Raw genomic sequence first — 20,039 nt, 5'->3', positions numbered from 1 at the left:
GGGCAGTCAGTGGAGAATGATGAAAGCTTCCAATATCTTGGTAGCCAAATGGCGACAGAAATTCGGGAGCGAAAGTGGAGGTGGGTCGGCCACACTACGCAGGGACGGAAACGAAATCTGCAAGCAGGACATCGCAGCAGAGGCAGACCCAGAGGCTCATGGCAGCGCAGCATCAACAATGAAATCAAGCAAGTCGACCGATATTTGACCTGGCCACAGGTCAAGGCGAATGCTGGCAATCGCCCAGGATGGAAATCTTTCAATTCGGCCTTCGGCACCACCGTGGGATACCAGGACTGAAAGTAAGTAGTAAGTAATGTGTCAAGAAATTTCAACAGGGATTCATCCAGAACATCCTGCAGGAATCCCTTCAGAAATTCTTGCATTATTACTTCCAGTGATTCAGGCAGGAGCTTCTCTACAAATTCCTACAGCAGTTCAAACGGAGATTCCTTTGGGATTTCCTCCAGGATTTCTCCATGTGTTTCTCCAAAAATTTATACGGCATTTCCTCAGAGAATAACTTCAATTATTCAACCATGGATTTTTCAAGAAATTTATTCCAAAATATTTCGTAGGAATTACCACGAAATTCCTTTTATAATATTACAGGAGTTTTTTTTTCTAGGTGTCTTTATCTTTTATTTTTATATCTTTCATTCGGAGCAGGGAAAAGGTCGTTTAAGCTGAACTATCAATTTAGCTCTCACATATGGGCGCAAAACTTCCTCATCTTTTCACATCAACTTGCTTATCAATCCGTTTCTTCAGATGTTATACAGGAAATTTTCAAAAACTCGTCTACAAATATAGATATTTCTAGAATTGTTTCATAAAAACCACCAAGAATTTAATTTAAGGTTTTCGTCAGGATTTTTCCAAGTGGCTTTGTTTCGAAAATCCCACCAAAGTTTTCCCAGGAAATATCTCCAAGTTTTCTCTAGGTAGGAAGTTCTTGAGATATTCCTCCTCGAATTACTTTAACAATTTCTTTGGAATTTCAGAAGCAGATATTTCCCCAGAGATTCGTTCAACCGTACCTCCTTAAATTTCTGCAAGGATTCTGTTGAAGATTTCTTCAAACATGTCTTCAGGGTTTCTATAAGAAATTATTGATGCAATTTCTTCTGAAATTCTTTGAAAATATATTTCTAAAACCAGAGACTTTTTCTGAATTTTAGGGTTTTCCTTAGGAATCTCATCGGGGAATTTCTCCAAAAGTTGTTCCATGGAGTTTCTCAAAAATTATTCTGAGAATTTATTTCCAAATTCTACACGAATTTCTTCAAAAATTCGGAAATATCTGAGTTTTTCCAAGAATTCTTGGAGAAATGCCTTCAGTGATTCCTGCAGAATCTTCTTGAAGGATTTGCTTGAAGAAATTGCCCCTACGGTGCCATCAGAAACATCTCCAGGGATGTCTTTTGTGGGCTTCGTGGCCGTGCGGCGTCGGTCATCTAGTCGTATCGTAAGCCTCGGAGTGTGGGTTCGATTCCCGCTCCAGTCGGGGAAAACTTTTCGTCAAACGGAAAATTCTCCACTGGGCCACTGGGTGTGTTTCGTGTGATGTCCGTTGTCTAATGTTAGTGCTTGTTCAGTCTGTACAACCTCTGGTTGATGACGGTGTAGTGTCTTTTTACCCTTCTTACACCCATAAGAAGGGTATAAATACCCGAGCAGAAAAGAATAGCATCAAAATAATATATCGAAGTATTAATCTTAAATAACATTATACCTCGATATGCCCTTCATTAGGTGGACATAAGAGGCAAAATAACAAAAATTAATACCATAATTTTGTATAAATAACACCTGTAAAATAACAAGTCTTGTTATTTCCATAATGAATGCATACCATAAACATCAAGTGCTCTATTTGTTATCCAGAAGGTATGAAATAACAAAGTAATAACATAGCTCCATGATGTAATAACAAATTTTGTTCTTCAGTTATTTTCCCAGCTAAATCAAAAATGCTACATCAATACCTAACTTTGCTCAAACACCTCCAATTGTGGTGTTCTCATAACATTGCGTAGAATAATTTAGCAACACCAACTTGAGATATTAGAGCACAGGTTGCTCTTTGCACGGTATTCGTAAGGTATGCCCTTCTGCTCGGATGTGTGTGTGTGTGTGTGTGTGTGTGTGTGTGTGTGTGTGTGTGTGTGTGTGTGTGTGTGTGTGTGTGTGTGTGTGTGTGTGTGTGTGTGTGTGTGTGTGTGTGTGTGTGTGTGTGTGCGTGTGTGTGTGTGTGTGTGTGTGTGTGTGTGTGTGTGTGGGTGTGTGTGCGTGTGTGTGCGTGTGTGTGTGTGTGTGTGTGTGTGTGTGTGTTTTTTTTTTTTCCTCTCTTCCTCCCTCAGCAGAGAAAACCGATTGGAAAAACTCTGCTACTTGACTGTGCTCATGCACATTTCTTCGCTTCTAAATTTGTTATTCTAATCATTTTAGTGTTCGTACCTAACCTACCGCCATTCAGCGACACAGTTGGTACAAACATACACCAAATTTGTTATTCTAGATGCTGCTAACTTGCTCCGAACAGTGCTCTTTCGGTGCCACTCGTGTGCCATTTGGCACTCCACTTTTTCGTCCAGCTTTTCGCGCACGACTCGGATAGTCCCCGACGGTGGATCTACCCTATCCGACGAAGAGTTCCCCGACACTGAAACTTCTTCCGTTACCGATACTTCCCAGGCTGGTGCCAAGGTCGGTCCTGCGATTCCGGTTGGAGACTGGCTTCCGGTTCACAGGCGCCCCGACGACCAAGCTCCGGTGCTTTTCGCGGATTACTCGGTCTAGTCCCCGGCGGTGGACGGACCTAACCTAGTCCGACAGAGAAAGACCCCGACGGTGGAAGTTCTCTCGACACCGATGTTTTCATTCCGACCAGTATGGTGCCAAAGTCGGCCCGGCGATTCCGGTTGGTGGAAGACTTCCGGTTCACCGGCGCTCTGACGACCAAAACCGGTGCCACGTTACGGACGACTCAGTCATGTCCCCGGCGGTGGATCATGCCTACCCGGATCGCGGTCCTGCGCTCTCTGGTCTTCGCGCCACTTCCTTTGCAGCGCGCATAGCATCCCCGTTACTGCTCTGTCGACAGCGTTCCACGTGTCTTCGTGGCGACACATCTCCTCGGCAATGTTGTCGACCGTCAGGCCGCGCATATCCCTGCGCATCTCCGAGAACCTAGGGCATTCGAAAACGACGTGCGCCGGTGTTTCCTCCACGTTCACACACTCCGGACACAGAGGGGAAGACGCGTGACCGAATCGAAACAGGTACTTCCGGAAACAGCCATGCCCGGACAGAAACTGCGTCAGATGGAAGTTCACCTCCCCATGCTTCCTGTTCACCCACGCCGACACATTTGGGATCAGTCGATGGGTCCACCTTACGTTCGTAGCATTGTCCCACTCTTGTTGCCACTTCACCAGCGAGTCCATTCTAGCAGCTGCTCTCGCATTCCTTGCGTTACTCCGCCGATAGCACTCGACGTCTTCCTCTAGGGTGATACAGATGGGCATCATCCCAGCGATAACGCATACAGCCTCCGACGAGATTGTTCTGTAGGCACTCGCGACTCTCATTGCCACGAGCCGGAACACACTGCCCAGCTTTCCACGGTTTCTCTTCGTTTTTAGCGCCGGAGCCCAGGCTGGCACTCCATACCTAAGTATTGAGGTTGCAACATTTGCCAAGAGACGCCTCCTACTGCTTCGTGGACCGCCCGCGTTTGGCATAATCCTCGCTACTGTGTTAACCGCCTTCGCCGCCTTTTCGCAGGCGTGGTCAACGTGCGCGTTAAAGTTTAAGCGGTCGTCGACCATCACGCCCAGGTGCTTCAAAGCGCGCTGCGATGAAATTATCTCCTCTCCGATCGTGATCTCCAACCTTTGCACTGCTTTGCGGTTACTGACTACGAGCACTTCTGTCTTGTGATGGGCTATCTGCAGCTTCACTCCATTCATCCATCTTTCGACTATGTCGATTGCCTCCGATACCAGCACTTCGACTTCATCGATTGATTCGCCAGATACCGCTAATACAACGTCGTCTGCGAACCCCACGATAATGACACCTGCCGGAAGCTTCAGTGTTAACACACCATTGTACATTGCGTTCCAGAGCGTTGGGCCAAGTATTGACCCCTGTGGAACACCTGCTGTCACTCTAAACGACCTCTGCCCTACGTTGGTTTCGTACACAAGGACTCTATTCTGGAAGTAGTTCCTTAGAATCCTACACAGATAGTCGGGGACCCGTATATTATGCAGGGCTACGTCGATAGCTTCCCAACTGGCGCTGTTAAACGCGTTTTTAACGTCTATCGTTACCACGGCGCAGTAGCGATCTCCTCTCCGTTTTTGTAAGGATGCCCTTTCCGCCATCTCAACGACGGTCCGAATTGCGTCAACCGTCGATTTTCCCTTCCGGAAGCCGAACTGCATCGTGGACAGCCCTCTCACACTTTCGGTATACTCGGTCAGCCGGTTAAGGATAATCCTCTCCAGAAGTTTTCCGAGCGTATCCAACAGACAGATCGGCCTGTACGATGCTGGATCTCCCGGCTGCTTCCCTGGTTTTGGCAGTAGCACTAGTTTTTGGACCTTCCATATATCCGGAAAGATGCCTTCCTCTCCAGGATACTCCAGGATCGCTGCTTTCAACGCCACGTTGCGGATTCCATCCGGACCGGTAGCCTTCTTCACCTTCCCAAGCAACACGACTTGTTTCAAAGCCAGTACCAGCAACATCAGTGCAATTTATTCACTGTTCAAATTAAGGACAACAGAACACAATTGCTTCTTCTTTGAAACGCAAAAAGCGCAAATTTTAAATCGTTGTGCAACTTGAGCTAAGGGGAATGATAAAAAAATGAAAAAAATATATTCAGACTCGAACCATGGACACCAGGAGTATTAACCACTCACCTCACACACTACACCAGAAGCTCTGTGAAAGATTTGCTGCTCAGTGCACCATAAAAGCTACTGAAGTTACGCGTTACTTCATTGTACCGTCTTTGCCACAAGTTAGAAAGCTGTCAAAATGAAAAGACGCGCAAGTTTTCCGCAACACGTTTGGAACCTAATCTGAACAAACAAACCAGAGCAAGATGTTTCATGTGTGTTACATAGCACATTTAATGCAAGCTGACTGTATTGCCACTTGTGAGTAATATGTAAGCTCCGCCTCCATAAATCGATGTTAAATACGATGTTATTTGTAATTCCTATGAAACAAAACCGCAACTTAACGATATTCGGAGTTTAAATGCAACTCAACTGACAAGATGGAAGTTGCGTGCGCTTTTATTGCAACTCTTTTAGACCAAAGCATAGGAAACCACATTTTGGATGATGTTGCAGGTGCTGCTTGGGTTCAATGCTTTCGCCACGGCAACGAGCTCGTCGTTGGAGACCAGTCGGTTTACGACAAATTCCGCATCGCCTTCGCTGTACGGCGTAGGTGGCCACGTTGTTGTATCGTGTTTTGGAAACAAACCCTCCACGATACCCTTCAGTTTATCTGGGCACATTTCGACTGGCGTCATTGGGCCCTTCAGCTTTGCCATTATGATGCGGTAGGCATTTCCCCAGGGGTTAGCGTCGGCTTCCTGGCATAGCTCCTTGTAACAGTTCGCGCTCGTTTGAAGGCAGCTCTAGCTTCACGGAACGCAACCTTGCGCTCTTCTCTATCGGCCCCAGTTCTTGCCCTCTGAACTCGTCTCCTAGCTCGGAGGCAAGTCGCACGAAGGGTGCTGAGCGTCGCATTCCACCAGTACGCTGGGCGTCTAGCGTTCCTAGGTTCAATCTTCCTCGGCATTGCTGCATCACATGCCGTTGCTAGCGCTTCCATCAACCATCCTGGGTCGAGGTTTGCCGCATCGCTGTTTGGCCGAAGTGCCTCGATAAAAGTCTCCTTGTCGAAGTCCTTCGTCTTCCACTTCCGCTCATAAGTCCTAGTCCTCTGGATGGACGTAGGAGCTCTCTGGCCTATCTTGTAGAGGATCGCCTGGTGGTCGCTGTGGGAGTACTCCTCACTCACCCTCCAGTCCATGTCTTCCATCAACGATGGACTACAGAATGTAATGTCGATGATGGATTCACGACCGTCTTTGTGGAATTTGCTGACTGTTCCTACATTGCACAGCTTTACGTCCAGCTTCGCCAGAGCTTCAAGTAGGCTATATCCTCTTGCATTGGTTTGCCGGCTGCCCCACTCAACGGCCCAGGCGTTGAAATCGCCGCCGATGACTACTGGCCTACGTCCTACCAGCGTGTCAGTGAGTGCATCCAACATCCGGTTGTATTGCTCCTCGGTCCATCTTGGAGGCGCATAGCAGCTACATACGAAGACACCGTGAACTTTGGCGATCACGAAACCTTCGTAAGAGTTTTCCACCACTTCCTCTATAGCGAATCTGCCCATAACTTGTATAGCTGCCAATCCTACTATATCCGCTACCCAATTGCCGTTCTCAGGAGAAACCCGATACGGCTCTGCGATGATCGCAACATCACACTTCGTCTCTGTTGTCGACTGCCACAACAGTTGCTGTGCGATGTCGCAATGATTCAGGTTAATTTGCGTTATCTGCATCATTGTTGGCCTGCCTTCGCCTTTTTGTAGGCCGGGCATTTATAGCCTCCCGTCCGGTGGCCATTTCCTTCCTCCGGCTTGCACAGCATGCACTTGGGTTGCTTCGTGCAGTCTCGAGCAACGTGTCCGTTTTCGCCGCAGTTCCAGCACCGTTTGGACCTATCTGCTGGACCCTTGCAGTGTCTGGACTGGTGACTAAATTCCATGCACCTGAAACACCTCTCCATTTTCTTGGTGACTCGGGGAGCCAGTCGCAGCGGGCACACCGCCCATCCGACCTTGATCTTGCCGGTTACCGCTATCTTGTTGGCCGCATCTACTGGTAGTCGGATTGCCGCCGTCTGGGTACCTGCAAACGATCTCCTGATTTGGATTGTCACCGGTACTTCCAAGTTGCACTGCTCGGTCAATGCAACTCTCAGCTCTTCCTCAGTCGTGACCTCGTCCAAATCCTTGACCTCGAGCACTGCCTCCTGTGAAAGTGCTCTCACGGTGGCCTCGCTGCCTAAGGATTTCGCAATGAGCTCCCGGTACTCTGAGCTCTTAATCGCCGGATCCTTCTTGAGCTCGAACAGCATCTCTCCTTTCTGGGTGCGCCTGGTCTTTACCACGTTTTCACCCAACTCTTTTAGCTCCGGGTCCTCCCTCACTTTCCTGAGGAGCGCAGCGTACGTCGTCTTGTCCTTCGCCTCGACGATCAGTGCATCACCCTTCTTCCTCTGCCTAGGGGGCCGGCGATTTTCTTTCTTCTTCTGTTCCTTCCTCTTTTTTTCCTTTTTCTGTACTTCCTTCTCCTTTCGCTTCTTCTTCTTCGCCTGGTGGCTCTCCACAGTGTGTGTGTGTGTGTGTGTGTGTGTGTGTGTGTGTGTGTGTGTGTGTGTGTGTGTGTGTGTGTGTGTGTGTGTGTGTGTGTGTGTGTGTGTCTGTGTGTGTGTGTGTGTGTGTAAATCTGGAGAAAAGCAAACATTAACTGTTGAGAAAGTTTCTGGAAAACTGTGTAAATTTCTAGAGAAAAATTCTAGAGAAGTTTCTAAAAGTATCTTCGAATCTGTGTGGAAAAAAATCGAAATTGCATTTTTTGAAAGAATTTCTTAAGAAACTTCTGGAGAAGTTTATAAAATAATTTCATGAAAATTTGCTAGAAGATGTTTTAGAGAAATCCTTAAAAGAAAACCACTGAAAAATCAGGCAATATGTATTTCTGGAGCAGCTCTTTCAGAACAGTTTGAAGATATTAATGAAGGAATACGAGCATGTATTATTGTATTTGTTTGAGCTTCGTGGCCGTGCGACTAGGGGCGCCAGTCATCTGATCGTTTCGTAAGCCTCGGAGTGTGGGTACTATCCCCGCTCCAGTCGGTGAAAACTTTTTGTGGAACGGAAAATTCTCCACTGTATCACTTGGTGTTTCATGTGTTGTCCGTTGTCTCATCTCATGATCGTTCAATGTGTGTAATCTTTGGTTGAAGACGGTATAGTGTCGTTTTACTCATGTAGTAACCCTTGAAGGAATTTCCTGTTAAGTCCTTCAGGATTCCCGGGAGGAATTTCGGAAGGAATTTCTGGGGAAGCCCGTGAACTGCTTTCAAAATAAATCTTTTGAGAAATTTCTAGAGAAACTCCTGTGGTAGTTCCATGGAAAATTGAGGGTGAAATTCCTGAACGAATTTCTGAAGTGGGGCACTCTGAAGGAATACTAATTTTTTTTTATCTAGTTCATTTATTTGGGGCTCAATCGCGTATAACGCTTCACGGAGCCGAAGATCTTTTTTTGTACTTAATAGTATACACTATACATAGTAATAACTTTTTAATGATATCTGTTAGTAATGGGTGGAAGCCAGGGTACTCGTGGCAGCTCAAGGATAGAAGGTCACATTTTGAGGGATGGACAGGGTAAGGATTGGACCAAAGGTTTCACTGCAGCTCATCCGGGGGTGAATCGCATCTTGCTAGCGTATTCGGTGCCTTGTGGTGTTGGTACCAGCTTGTTGTGGGACTTGGTCTTCCGGATGGCCAGCAGCAACTTGGTAACACAAAGAGGACAAAACAGAGAAAAAAAACTGGAGAAGAAAACACTAGCGAACTACTAAAAGAAATGTTAAGTGGCATTCTTGCTAAAACCATTTAGCAAGGTTTGATCTAGGTAAGGCTAGAGAATTTTCTAGAAATATTAATTCTTGCTTAATTCATAAATGGAAATTCTGAAGAAAGAATGCGCCTTCCTTAAAAATCGTGAATTAATAGTGCATGGAGGGGCTTTTCCGAAATAATGCTTCACTAGGCGCAATAGTGAAATCATTTTCTTGTGAGCATACCAGTATAGGGACGCTGGAATTTTGAAGAATTGAGCATGACAGCACAGGAGGTGTGGCTCAAACAGCGTCTGTTCTGGCATCCAGTGGATGAGTAAGAAATGCTGCAACACGCCCAGCTAGATCCAAAGAGGGATCCCCATCAACGTGGATGTCCCAGTAGTAGTTGCGACGCTAAACTGAATTGGCACGACGGCCGAATATTTCCAGCCCCTGACCTCCAAGAGACTAAGGAGGAAATTGACCGGTTAAAAAACAACAAAGCCGCTGGAGCAGCTCAACTACCAAGCGAGCTTCCATAATACGGTGGAGATGCACTGGTGAGAACACTACACTGGGTCATTACCAAAATTTTGGAGGAGGAAGTATTACCAGAGGAATGGATGGAAGGTATCGTGTGTCCCATCTACAAAAAGGGCGGTAAGTTGAATTGCGAGAACTACCGCGTGATCACACTTCTGAGCGCTGCCTACAAGATACTCTCTCAAATGTTATGCCGTCGACTATCACCGATTACAAGACTGCAAGAGTTCATGGGGCAATATCAGGCTGGATTCGTGGGTGAACGCGCTACAACGGATCAGATGTTCGCCATCCGCCAGGTGTTGCAGAAATGCCGCGAATACAACGTGCCCACATATTACTTGTTCATCGATTTCAAATCGGCGTATGATACAATCGATCAAGAACAGCTATGGCAGATTATGCACGAATACGGATTATCGGATAAACTGATACGATTGATCAAGGCGACGATGGATCGAATGATCAGGGACACTCTCGAGTCCCTTCGATTCTCGCAGCGGGTTAAGCAAGGTAATGGTCTCTCGTGCTTGCTGTTCAACATTGCTTAAGAGGGTGTTATAAAGAGAGCGGGGATAAACACGAGTGGAACGATTTTCACGAAGTCCGTTCAGCTGCTTGGTTTCGCTGATGATACTTAAATTATTGCTCTTAAATTCGATACGATGGCGGAAACGTACATCCGACTAAAGAGTGAAGCCAGGCGAATCGAATTAGTCATTAATGTGTCGATGACAAAGTACATGATGGCAAAGGGCTCAAGGGAGGAATTCCCGCGTCCATCATCCCGAATTTCTCTTGACGGTGACGAAATCGAGGCGGTTGAAGAATTCGTGTACTTGGGCTCACTGGTGACTGCCGACAATGCCACCAGCAGAGAAAAATTAAGGGACGCATTGTGGCAGGAAATCGAGTTTACAGCAGAGGTCACTCAAGCCTTAGTCTGACCCTTGGTCTGACCGGTAAGGTAAGTATCAACGAACCAAATTTCAAGTAAGAACTTAATAAGTAAAAATAGTCTTAATTGAAGAATACCTTATGATCTTCGTAATAGTAAGGTTTAGAATTTCATAAAGCTACTTATCTTCAGACAATAGTAAACCGGTCTAAACAGTTATTCAAGAAATGTCATTCCCAGAAGAGTAAAACCCGTTTTCTCTTCTGCATTATCTTCACAAGTAATGTACAACATACCTCATAAATCATTGCCTAGACAAAGGGCTTATCAAACTTGTCCAATCAGTGTTGGGGTCTCTTTTTCATTAATTCGTTTAATCGACCAGAATTGAAACGATTTGTTCCACTGGGAAAATTACTTTACCCACTCCCCATGGGCAGCAACTTCTGCCGCCTACGCTAGTCAGTCACCATCAACCGGCTTCCTTCCAGTCCAGCTTAATAAGTAAGGAATCTTAAAGAGCCCACCACCGGCCTGGTTGAACTAGGTCGGTGCTGCCCCTAATGAGCTTTTACCTTTCACCGATGGCGGAGGCTCACCAAGTTTAAATTTAAGACTTCTGACCCATTCCGGCAAACAACAATAACTCCGACGACCCGCATCTTTGAAAGCTTTCCATAATTAATCACTAATCAACACTTTCTTCTTTTCGGTGGCTCTTCCCGCTCGTCCGTGTAGGTAGGTAGGTAACCGATGTTTTTGGTTGCTGTTGTTTTCTTCATTCAGGACGCGTCCCAGCGGGCGGGCGGTCGGGTTCCCACTGACGCAATTAGCTGAAAAGCATTATTTTGGCAAGTTTGCCTCCACGTTGAGGGATGGTTGGGTTGTCGAGGTGGAAAGGTCGGTAGGAAGAAATAATGCGCTGATAAGGTTAATTTAATTTCATTCCTTAAGTTTTATGGTGAGCCCGCAGAGCGTGGGACGTAGAGGACCCCGGAAAGGTATGTTGTTGTATCATCGTGACCGGTTAGGTGAAGAAAAGTTACTTTCATAGGCGAGGGAGAGGTTGGAGAGTGTTCTATTCTTTAAGCGAGCTTCCTAGAGTCTGGTCGACTCTGGTGAATTGAAATGCAATCATGCCCACGCACTAAGGAACATAATAATTGCTTCTACAAAGAATCAATTCTCAGTTGCTGAGCAACATTTTCTATATTCATAGACTTCCCCAGAAACCCATATAAAATTGATTTAGCAAATCAAGGAAAAATGTTATCAGTCCAGCTGCCTGTTTCATCACACTTCTAGATGAACATTTGAAAAGGGCCTATCTGCTTTTTGTAAACAAACATGTTTCTGTCTCTGTAGGGCCCATCTGCATCCACCCACGCACATCAACACCCTTAACAGATAGCTTGAAGAACACTCTTTCTGATAAGGGTGTTGATGTGCGTGGGTGGATGCAGATGGGCCCTACAGAGACAAAAACATGTTTGTTTACGCAAAGCAGTTAGGCCCTTTTCAAATGATCGTCTAGACTTGGCGAATCTAAGATCAAGATGTCCCAACATATCGAACAACAGCGTTCACTGTTCAGGCTAGCTGTTAATGCTGGTCATGCTCACGTTTTTTTGGCATCCTACGTTCCAAATCAAAATATCCATCAATACCATATAATAATTTTCTCTTTTCTTCCGAAATGTGTTTAATTTATACAGGTATTTTTCAGAGAAGGATATTATTATTTGAATGAATGCAATGCTCATTCAAGGTTAGTCTGACGTGAACTGTCATATTCTATATAATCAGTTAAAAGATGGAAAAAACTGAAGCCAAACATACAGGCGTAATTCTCTTATTTGTTCATTCTTTCCGCCCAATCTCGAGTATCTCATGCTTCAAACTTTCATCCGTACTCATAAGATCTAGCTGCATCCATCGGGGCTCAGCCACCCCAGTCTTAATGATCTCATTAAAGTTTTATTGAAACAGTGCCAACTGAGGGAAAAGTCAAGCGTAAAAGCTAACGGCTTCCAGTCTGACCTTTGCCACCCGAAAGTCAGCTGCCTCCTCCGGCAGGAAAAGTTTATGGTGTGCCATCCAGTCCCCTTCTCTGTCACCTTGAGCTGAAACTTTTATGCCACCTTTAGTTTGTTGCATTTTTCTTTCCTCTCAAGAGATATTCTCACCCCCTTCTCGGGTGCGGTTATCATCGCCGAGTCGTCGTCGTGGTTCGTGAAAATGGCTCTCTTGAAACAAAACAAAACCTCTCTTCAGAAAAAAGTTACATCATTACTGGAATGTTCGGTTGGTGCCAAAACAATGCCGGGGTCTCCACCATTATGGCTCCCTTCTTCAAATTATATTCGATTGTATTGTCTCTAATGAACTTACTTCTGTCGTCTGGTTCGGTCCGAACTCCGGAGATGGCAAGTTCCGATCGGGAGACAAAAAGTTTACGCTTACAAGCGAACAATTGGACATTGTTTAGAGGATGGGATGGGGTAGGTTAAAAAAGATAAGAAACGAAAGAAAGTTGTATAATTATTACAACGTATCGTTTGGAAGAATTTTGACCTTGACAGTAACAGAGAATTTGTGCTCGTTCCTCAAATCCCCGCCAATTTTCCATGTAGTTAGACAAACCTTTTTGAGTATCTTTATCAATTTACCATGCATTGAGTCAACATGAAGTGTCTCACGCGTCGATCATGATATCCACTTACTACGTTCAGCCCTGAGCAGTGGTGCGCAGAGGGCCGAATTGAAAGATTAGGGGCTGTCCATAAACCACGTGGTCATTTTTTTGGGACTTTTCAACCCCCCCCCCCCCCCCCCGCGTGGTCATTAGTCCATACCAAATGTTTTATTTGTCCATACAAAATGGTCATCGGCCGAACCCCCCCCCCCCCCCCTCATGACCACGTGGTTTATGGACAGCCCCTTACCATCCTGGGCGATTGCCAGCCATCGCCTTGACCTGTGGCCAGGTCAAATTACTGTCGACTTACTACATTTCGTTGTTGAGGCTCTGGATCTGCCTCTGCTGCGATATCCTGCTGGGTTCCAATCTACCGCTTGCTTGCAGATTTCGTTCTCGCCCCTGAGTAACGTGTGGCCAACCCACCTCGACTTTCGCGCCAGAATTTCTGTCGCTATTGGCTTTTGATGCCATCGACGATGGAGCTCCACGTTGGAGATCCAATTGTGAGGCCACCATGCACGAATTTTATACCGCAGACGTCTATTGATTAAGACCTGCAGCCGTTGAGTGTTCTCCATTGATACATACCAAGCTTCACTGGCGTACAGCAGTACAAATTTCACGTTTGTGTTGAAGATTCGGATTTGGGTGCGTTGTTTTTTTTTCATACATTTCTTAAACACGCAAAAGTAGCCCTCGCATGCTTTATCCGTGCATCTATGTCAATCTTGGTGCCACCATCGGCCACCATTTGGCTACCAAGATATTGAAAGCGTTCCGCATTCTGCACTGCTTGCTGAGCTACCGTAAAGCTGGAAGTGTTGACCATGTCCTACATTTAACTATTTGATCTTGTTGCCGTTGATGGTAAGACCAACCGCGGTTGGAAAGATCATCGAGCTTGCTCTGTATATCAGAGCGCCGTTGAGCTAGGAGAGTAACGTCATCAGCCAATTTGAAGTCATTTAGGTGCTGAAAGCGTAGTAGGCTGCCACAGCTTCCCACGACCAATCACATCTACCAGGATCTCGTCAATTACGATAAGGAACAGTAGCGGAGATAGTATACATCCTTGCCTCACTCCAGCAACGACCTGGATGGGATCGTACAAAACACCGTTGTGCAGTACTCTGCACGAAAATGCCCTTTACTGTGCTTCAATGAGGCCGATGATTTTCTCAGGGACACCCTTGCGCCTGAGGGCTTCCCACATGTTTCCGTGATTGAGACGGTCGAAAGCTTTTTCGTAATCAATGAGCACCAGGTAGAGAGACTCTTCGAATTCATTGAATTGCTCCAGAATGATACGGAGCGTGACAATATGGTCCACACATGATCGTCCGGCACGGACTCCTGCTTGCTGCCGTCGAAGAGTTGCGTCAATCTTCTCCTGTACCCGGTTCAGGATCACTTTGCAGAGGACTTCGAGAACGATACACAGTAACAGGATGCCCCGCCAATTATCGCATACAGTCAGGTCACCCTTTTTGGTTAGCTGTTTTGGGACTCTGTTTGATTTCATGCTACGGATGGCTGTTTCTATCTCCTGCACTGACGGAGCTTGGGTGTTTTTTTTTTCCCTTCTAAACCATAGGGGGATAAATCTGCTCATCAGACACCCTAACAGGAAGGTTAGGGTAGTGTGGGGTTAAGGCCGTCTTCTACAACGCCAGTAGAAGCCAGGACTACTCTCTCCTCGACCCACTAAAACACATTCCTATGGTCGCCAAACCCTACGTCTCTCCGGAACCGCCAAGAAGGTATTGCTTCAGAGAGGGGCTAGTGCATATCGCACCCTCAAGGTTAGCTGCCGTAGCCTAGCAGCAACGAACATCGATGACTCGCTCTGGAGAGTCCATCACGATAGCATGCTGGCGCTTAGCCAGTTTCCCGAGTGGTCCTCGCCACTCCCTTTGTCCTCGGAAGGCGGGCAGGGTCAACCCCGCCCGCGCCCTACTGCTGAGCGGACATCAAGAACTGATGCCCACATGCAACCCGATCTGACCTGCCCGTAAGGAAGGGTATCACTACCCTTCAGGCCCTATCAGATGCATCCATAGGTTGCAGACAGCAGGGTCTCACCTACCCCGACCCTTGCCGGGGACCCCTTTCCAACCGCGGGCTCGGATCCAACCCAGTAGACTGACGCCACGACAGCACCGCTACCGGGACTTCCTCTCCGCGGCCACTTAATCGCTGTAAGGGTCGATCTCGACCGCAGGGCACCGGTATGACCTACGAAGCCGACTTCGAACCCCTGGACCACTTCTTGTACTGCATCTGGACTAGCCATTCTCCGAGTCCACGCGCCACCTCCTCTGTAGCTCCCAGACGATATGGGTGATAGCCGTTGAAACGGCGTTCCAGCTAATCTCATCCCTACACATTCTCTGGACCAAGTTGTCCGGAGTTGTGTCCTACCCGCATGTGGCAAGCATGCGGTCACGCATTGTGCGAAAACGCGGGCACACGAACAAAACGTGTTCCGCCGTTTCCTCTAAACCATTGCACACTGGGCATTCGGGAGAATCCGCATGCCCGAAACGGTGTAGATACTATCGGAAGCAACCATGACCTGTAAGGACCTGTGTCAGGTGGAATGTAACTTCCCCATGGCGCCTATTAATCCAACTATCTACCCTTGGTATCAACCTATGGGTCCACCTTCCTTTGGTGGAACTGTCCCACGCGCGCTGCCATTTGACCATAGAGGCCACCCTGACAGTCCTGCGTATGCCTCTTGTGCCACGCATTTCGAAGCACTCCATGTCCTCACTGATAAGAATGCTGATAGGCACCATACCAGTAATGACGCAGAGAGCGTCGTGTGACACGGTACGGTACGCGCTTGCAACCCTCAGACACATAAGCCTGTAAGTACTTTCCAGCTTCCATCGGTAGCATTCAGTACTTAGCGCGGTACCCCACGCCGGGCCGCCATACCTAAGTATGGACGTAGCAACACTAGCCAGAAGCTTGCGCTTACTGGCGTACACCGCTGAGCTATTGGACATCATCCGGGACAGTGCCCCAATAGCTGTGGAGGCTCTTTTACAGGCATAATCGACGTGGCTACCGAAGGTAAGCTTGGGTGTTGACACGGGTAATGCGTCGAACTGTTGGCGGATCATGCTGAGGTGTTGATGGCGTGACTGACACTTGAAAAAGGTTCCCAAAGTGCTCGAACCAGCGTTTCAACTGGTCAGCCGGGTCGGTCAGTAACTGTCCAGATGTGTCTTTCACGGGCATCGTAGCATTCGTCTTAGTCCCACTAAGGCGACGTGAGACATCGTAGAGGAGACGGATATCGCCTGTGTTTGCGGCTTTCTCGTCTTCGTCGGCTAGGGAGTCCGCCCACGCTCTGTTGTCCCGTCTACATGAGCGATTCATTTCCTTTGTAGCGCTGACGGGCTACGGCTTTGGCTCCTCGTGTTTTCGCTCGCTCTATCACGGCTTTGGCGTTTCTTCACTCCTCTATCTTCTTCCAGGTATCATCTGTGATCCACTGATTTTTCCGGGTGCGTAGCTCACCCAAATTATTCTCGATGCTGGGTCATTAGGCCAAAGGCCATTCGGCCGAAGGTCATTCGGCCGAAGGTCATTAGGCCGAATGGTCATTAGGCCGAATGGTCATTAGGCCGAATGGTCATCAGAACGGATTGCAATTCAGCAGCTTTGGAGCAAGAACGGAACATATTGGTAATGTTTTCCACTTTCCTGGGCATGAAAGACCTTCGTGACAGCTACACGAAAAGAAAAAAACCAAAGAAAAATATTAGGAGCTTAACAATTGAACAACAGATTGGGAGAGATCAAAATAAAGAAAAATTACAATTGTAATATTGAAAGTTAAAAAAACAAGATTTTCAGTTTTTAATAGTATTTCATTTTATTTATGAGTAAAACAAGTTCACAACAACTAAACATGCAAATTAGAAGCAATTGCATTCAAATAATCCAACATTTCATATCCTTCGTAGTTCAAAACCACTTTTTTTAAGCGTTCATCCTTCTGCTGGAATTCTTTCCGTTTACCATCTCCGCCTCCAGCCAGATAAACGGATGCTCGGCCGTCTGCAGATTTCTGCTCCTGTTGCATTACTTCCATGATCTTACTTGTACTTACGTGGTGCGCCCCTACAATTTTCGACCACCTACTATGCCAGGATTCCACCTGATTTGTGGTACGAGGCAGGTCGTCTACCACATTTTGGTACACCGACCACAGCGAAGGAGAGTACAATGGTTCGCTCGTTTTGATCTTGTTCCAGGTTTCTTCTTACCCAGGACATACGTTTCCTCAAGGTAGTCAAGAACTACTCGCATTTCTGTCGGGGTATGCTTGGCGACTAAGGAGAATCCTTTGGGTATGTCTGCGGCTGGCAAAAAGGCCAATGCTTGGATCCTCTTGTACGCGTTGTACATCGCATCCCCGTTTTTCCCAAATAACGGAATAAGGCCCGATGTTTGGACCTTTTTCCATAAATGTTTGGAGAAATGAAAAAAGCATCCTACTCGCTCTGCTTCCGGAAATTCGTGCTCGAAAGCATTTAGAATGGCCTTTTCGAAGTCCGTTAGAATCACACGGGGTTCCAGCTCAATGTCCGATTGGGCAGCAAAATTCGACACCTGCGCCAGGGTTTCACGGTATAGTTCTTCCATCTTGCATGTCATTAGGACATATACGAGATTAACCGTGCGGGTATGTTCCGGTCCGATGCTGCCATGGATCGTGAAGAGCTGACGGAAAATCCCTGGCACAGTGTCAAAAGTGGCATCCGCTACCCAATATTTTGACAGAGCCAGCCGTCTCAGGTCCTGATCCGTTGCAAATATTACAGATTTCTCCCCTTTTACCTCCGCATTTCCTCGGTAAAATGGCAGACCATCCAAAGTAAGTCGTAGCTGACCCGGAACTTCAAATTTATCAATTGTATCCGGCTCAGGTTCTGATGCTGGTCTCGACCGCTTGGCAAGTTTCCGTTGAGCATCGTATGACAATCGATGTTGCACGGCGGTAGGAACGTTGGCTACTGCCCTCTGAATTATCCGCGACGGTGGGCCACTATCTCCAGCAGCAGAACGTTTTATCCCATCTCTGAACCGAACAGCTTCCACAGCAATGGGATCGGCTTCGTGGGAATGGCTTGAAGCATTTCCGGAAACGACATTGTGCTCATTTTTAATGAGCTCCGTTACAAGCCGTGCTGGACAGGATTGCATGCCTTCTTTTGCATGCTTGCGAAGGCTGCACTCCCAGTAGTACATGGCTTCAACCTGCATAGTGAAAAAAGGATGTAATTTTTATCAAACATTTTTGTCCACAGTTTTAATAAATACTTACTCGTTTATTTTTATGGTAGAGATAGCCATTCCACGACAAAATGTCCCTCCCGCGGGAACTTTTTAGCAACTCCGGATGGATAACAGCAGCACACATGTTGCAAAAACGAGAAAAGATGACAGAATGAGCTGATTTTAAATAAATTTTAGGCATGGTCTACTAGATCGTTTTTTTGTTTCGGTGACATTTATTCAAAAATAAAAACAATTAAAATTATGCGTTTTTTGCAGGGCATGCTTTGATTTACAAATATGCAGAAAATTGCATTTCATGATTGATCAAGTATTAAAAGTGATTTTTTTCAATCAAGGAAATATGTGAATACATCGCCGCTGAAAATCTATGTGGAGGGTATTTTTGGTGCGAGATGGAAGCTATTCCTTCGACCTCGTGACTGTCAGCCGAATAGTTAGAAACCCGGAAAACACCATATGCTTGGATAAGCAAACAAACGGTATCATTCGACAGAACAGCAAATGCCCAAGAGAACAAGATTACATGATTACATAATATCATCATATACTGATACAAGTTGAAAAAGTAACCTTTTTTTCCAATTCTCTTCAGGTAGTCGAGTGCACTGGGAAAAAAATCTTCATTCCTTCTATGTGTCCGGGACATGGATTTTTGCAATGGGGGTAAACAAATGTTTTCCATTAGTGCGGCTCATACTTTTGATGAGGCACCATACAGCAGCGACTCATACAATTTAGAGCACATACTATTCATGTGCTAATTTGCCTGCTTATTCGGGTATTGGTTGCATATACTTTGGATGTGGTTTGGCACATGGATATTTGCCATTAAGTATGAGGCAATTTTCCTGAGTGTGGGGATAAAAAGTATATCTTATTTTATAAATATTTAAAACGGTTAAAGTTTTGTTTTCTTAGAAACGTCAAATTTTGATAAACACTTTTCGAACTGACTCTTCAAAAAATCAAAAGTAAGTTGATATCGGTCCAATACATCAATTATAATTATTGTATACACAAAAAATACTATTTATGCAATTCAGTATCATAATTTATATTTTATCTAACTCATTTTGGTATCATAATGGCCATTTTTTCCGTACTGGTTCATTATGCAACTGAAACGAGTTGTATAATGAAAAATAGTTGTATAAAGTTCATAATGCAACTCATTTGAGTTGCATTATGAACATTATGCAACCCAAATGAGTTGCATTATGAAAAAAACATTGCATAAAATTTTGTATGGAACTCGTTGCAAAACTCAATTTTTTCAGCACTCTTCGTATTTATCCAACTCGGCAAGCCTCGTCGGATAAATGTACGACTCGTGCTGAAAAAATAAACTTTTTGCAACTCGTTACATAAATAACTATTAAAATATCAGCGGTTTCAGTGCAAAAACTACTTCACCAGTGAAACTGGTTTCAGTACAAAAATCCATTTTTACTGTGAAACTAGAAAGAACAGCCTATGTTTAAAAGAAGGAAAAAATCATCACTAAAATCAAAAACTACTTTACCAGTGAAACTAGAAAGAACTGCTTATGTTGAAAAGAAGGATAAATTTATGGTTTGAATATCTGTATGTAAAGAAAGAAGAAATAGACTGAATTACCTGAAGAAGCAATACATTTCTACGACATTGAAAATGTAAACGACAATTTTTGCATAGAAAAGGAAAACCGAATGTCAGTAAGTTTTACGCAACTATATTTTTTTTCAACTACAAAAACAGAAGTTCAGTGATCTGTCGGACCAAGAACCATTCGGCCTACTGACCGTTCGGCCTAATGACCATTCGGCCTACTGCCCATTCGGCCTAATGGCCTTCGGCCTAATGGCCTTCGGCCTAACGGCCTTCGGCCGAATGGCCTGACACCTTCTTGCAGCAC

The 20,039-nt window shown here is 45.8% G+C and overlaps 2 protein-coding genes across 2 annotated transcripts in view; both read right to left on the bottom strand.

The window, feature by feature from the left end:
- Positions 1–20,039, bottom strand: part of LOC109411327 (dipeptidase 1) — a 911,905-nt gene that overhangs the window by 826,960 nt on the left and 64,906 nt on the right. The window lies entirely within an intron of this gene.
- Positions 16,424–19,513, bottom strand: LOC134292049 (uncharacterized). The gene is made up of 2 exons (XM_062860714.1): positions 18,171–19,513; positions 16,424–18,103 (listed from the first exon to the last, which is right to left on the bottom strand). Exons 1-2 carry the CDS (start codon positions 18,321–18,323, stop codon positions 17,027–17,029), a joined length of 1,230 nt encoding a protein of 409 aa, XP_062716698.1. The 5' UTR covers positions 18,324–19,513; the 3' UTR covers positions 16,424–17,026.

Source organism: Aedes albopictus, chromosome 3, assembly GCF_035046485.1.
Source record: "Aedes albopictus strain Foshan chromosome 3, AalbF5, whole genome shotgun sequence".
Lineage (NCBI taxonomy): Eukaryota > Metazoa > Arthropoda > Insecta > Diptera > Culicidae > Aedes > Aedes albopictus.
The sequence above is the reverse complement of the archived record's forward strand: the minus strand, read 5'-3'. Positions and strand labels throughout refer to the sequence as shown.

Coding starts and splice junctions, on each gene's coding strand:
- LOC134292049 (XM_062860714.1), bottom strand. CDS start 18,323: ATGCCTAAAATTTATTTAAAATCAGCTCATTCTGTCATCTTTTCTCGT. Junction 18,104..18,170: donor TCTACCATAAAAATAAACGA/GTAAGTATTTAT, acceptor TTCACTATGCAG/GTTGAAGCCATGTACTACTG.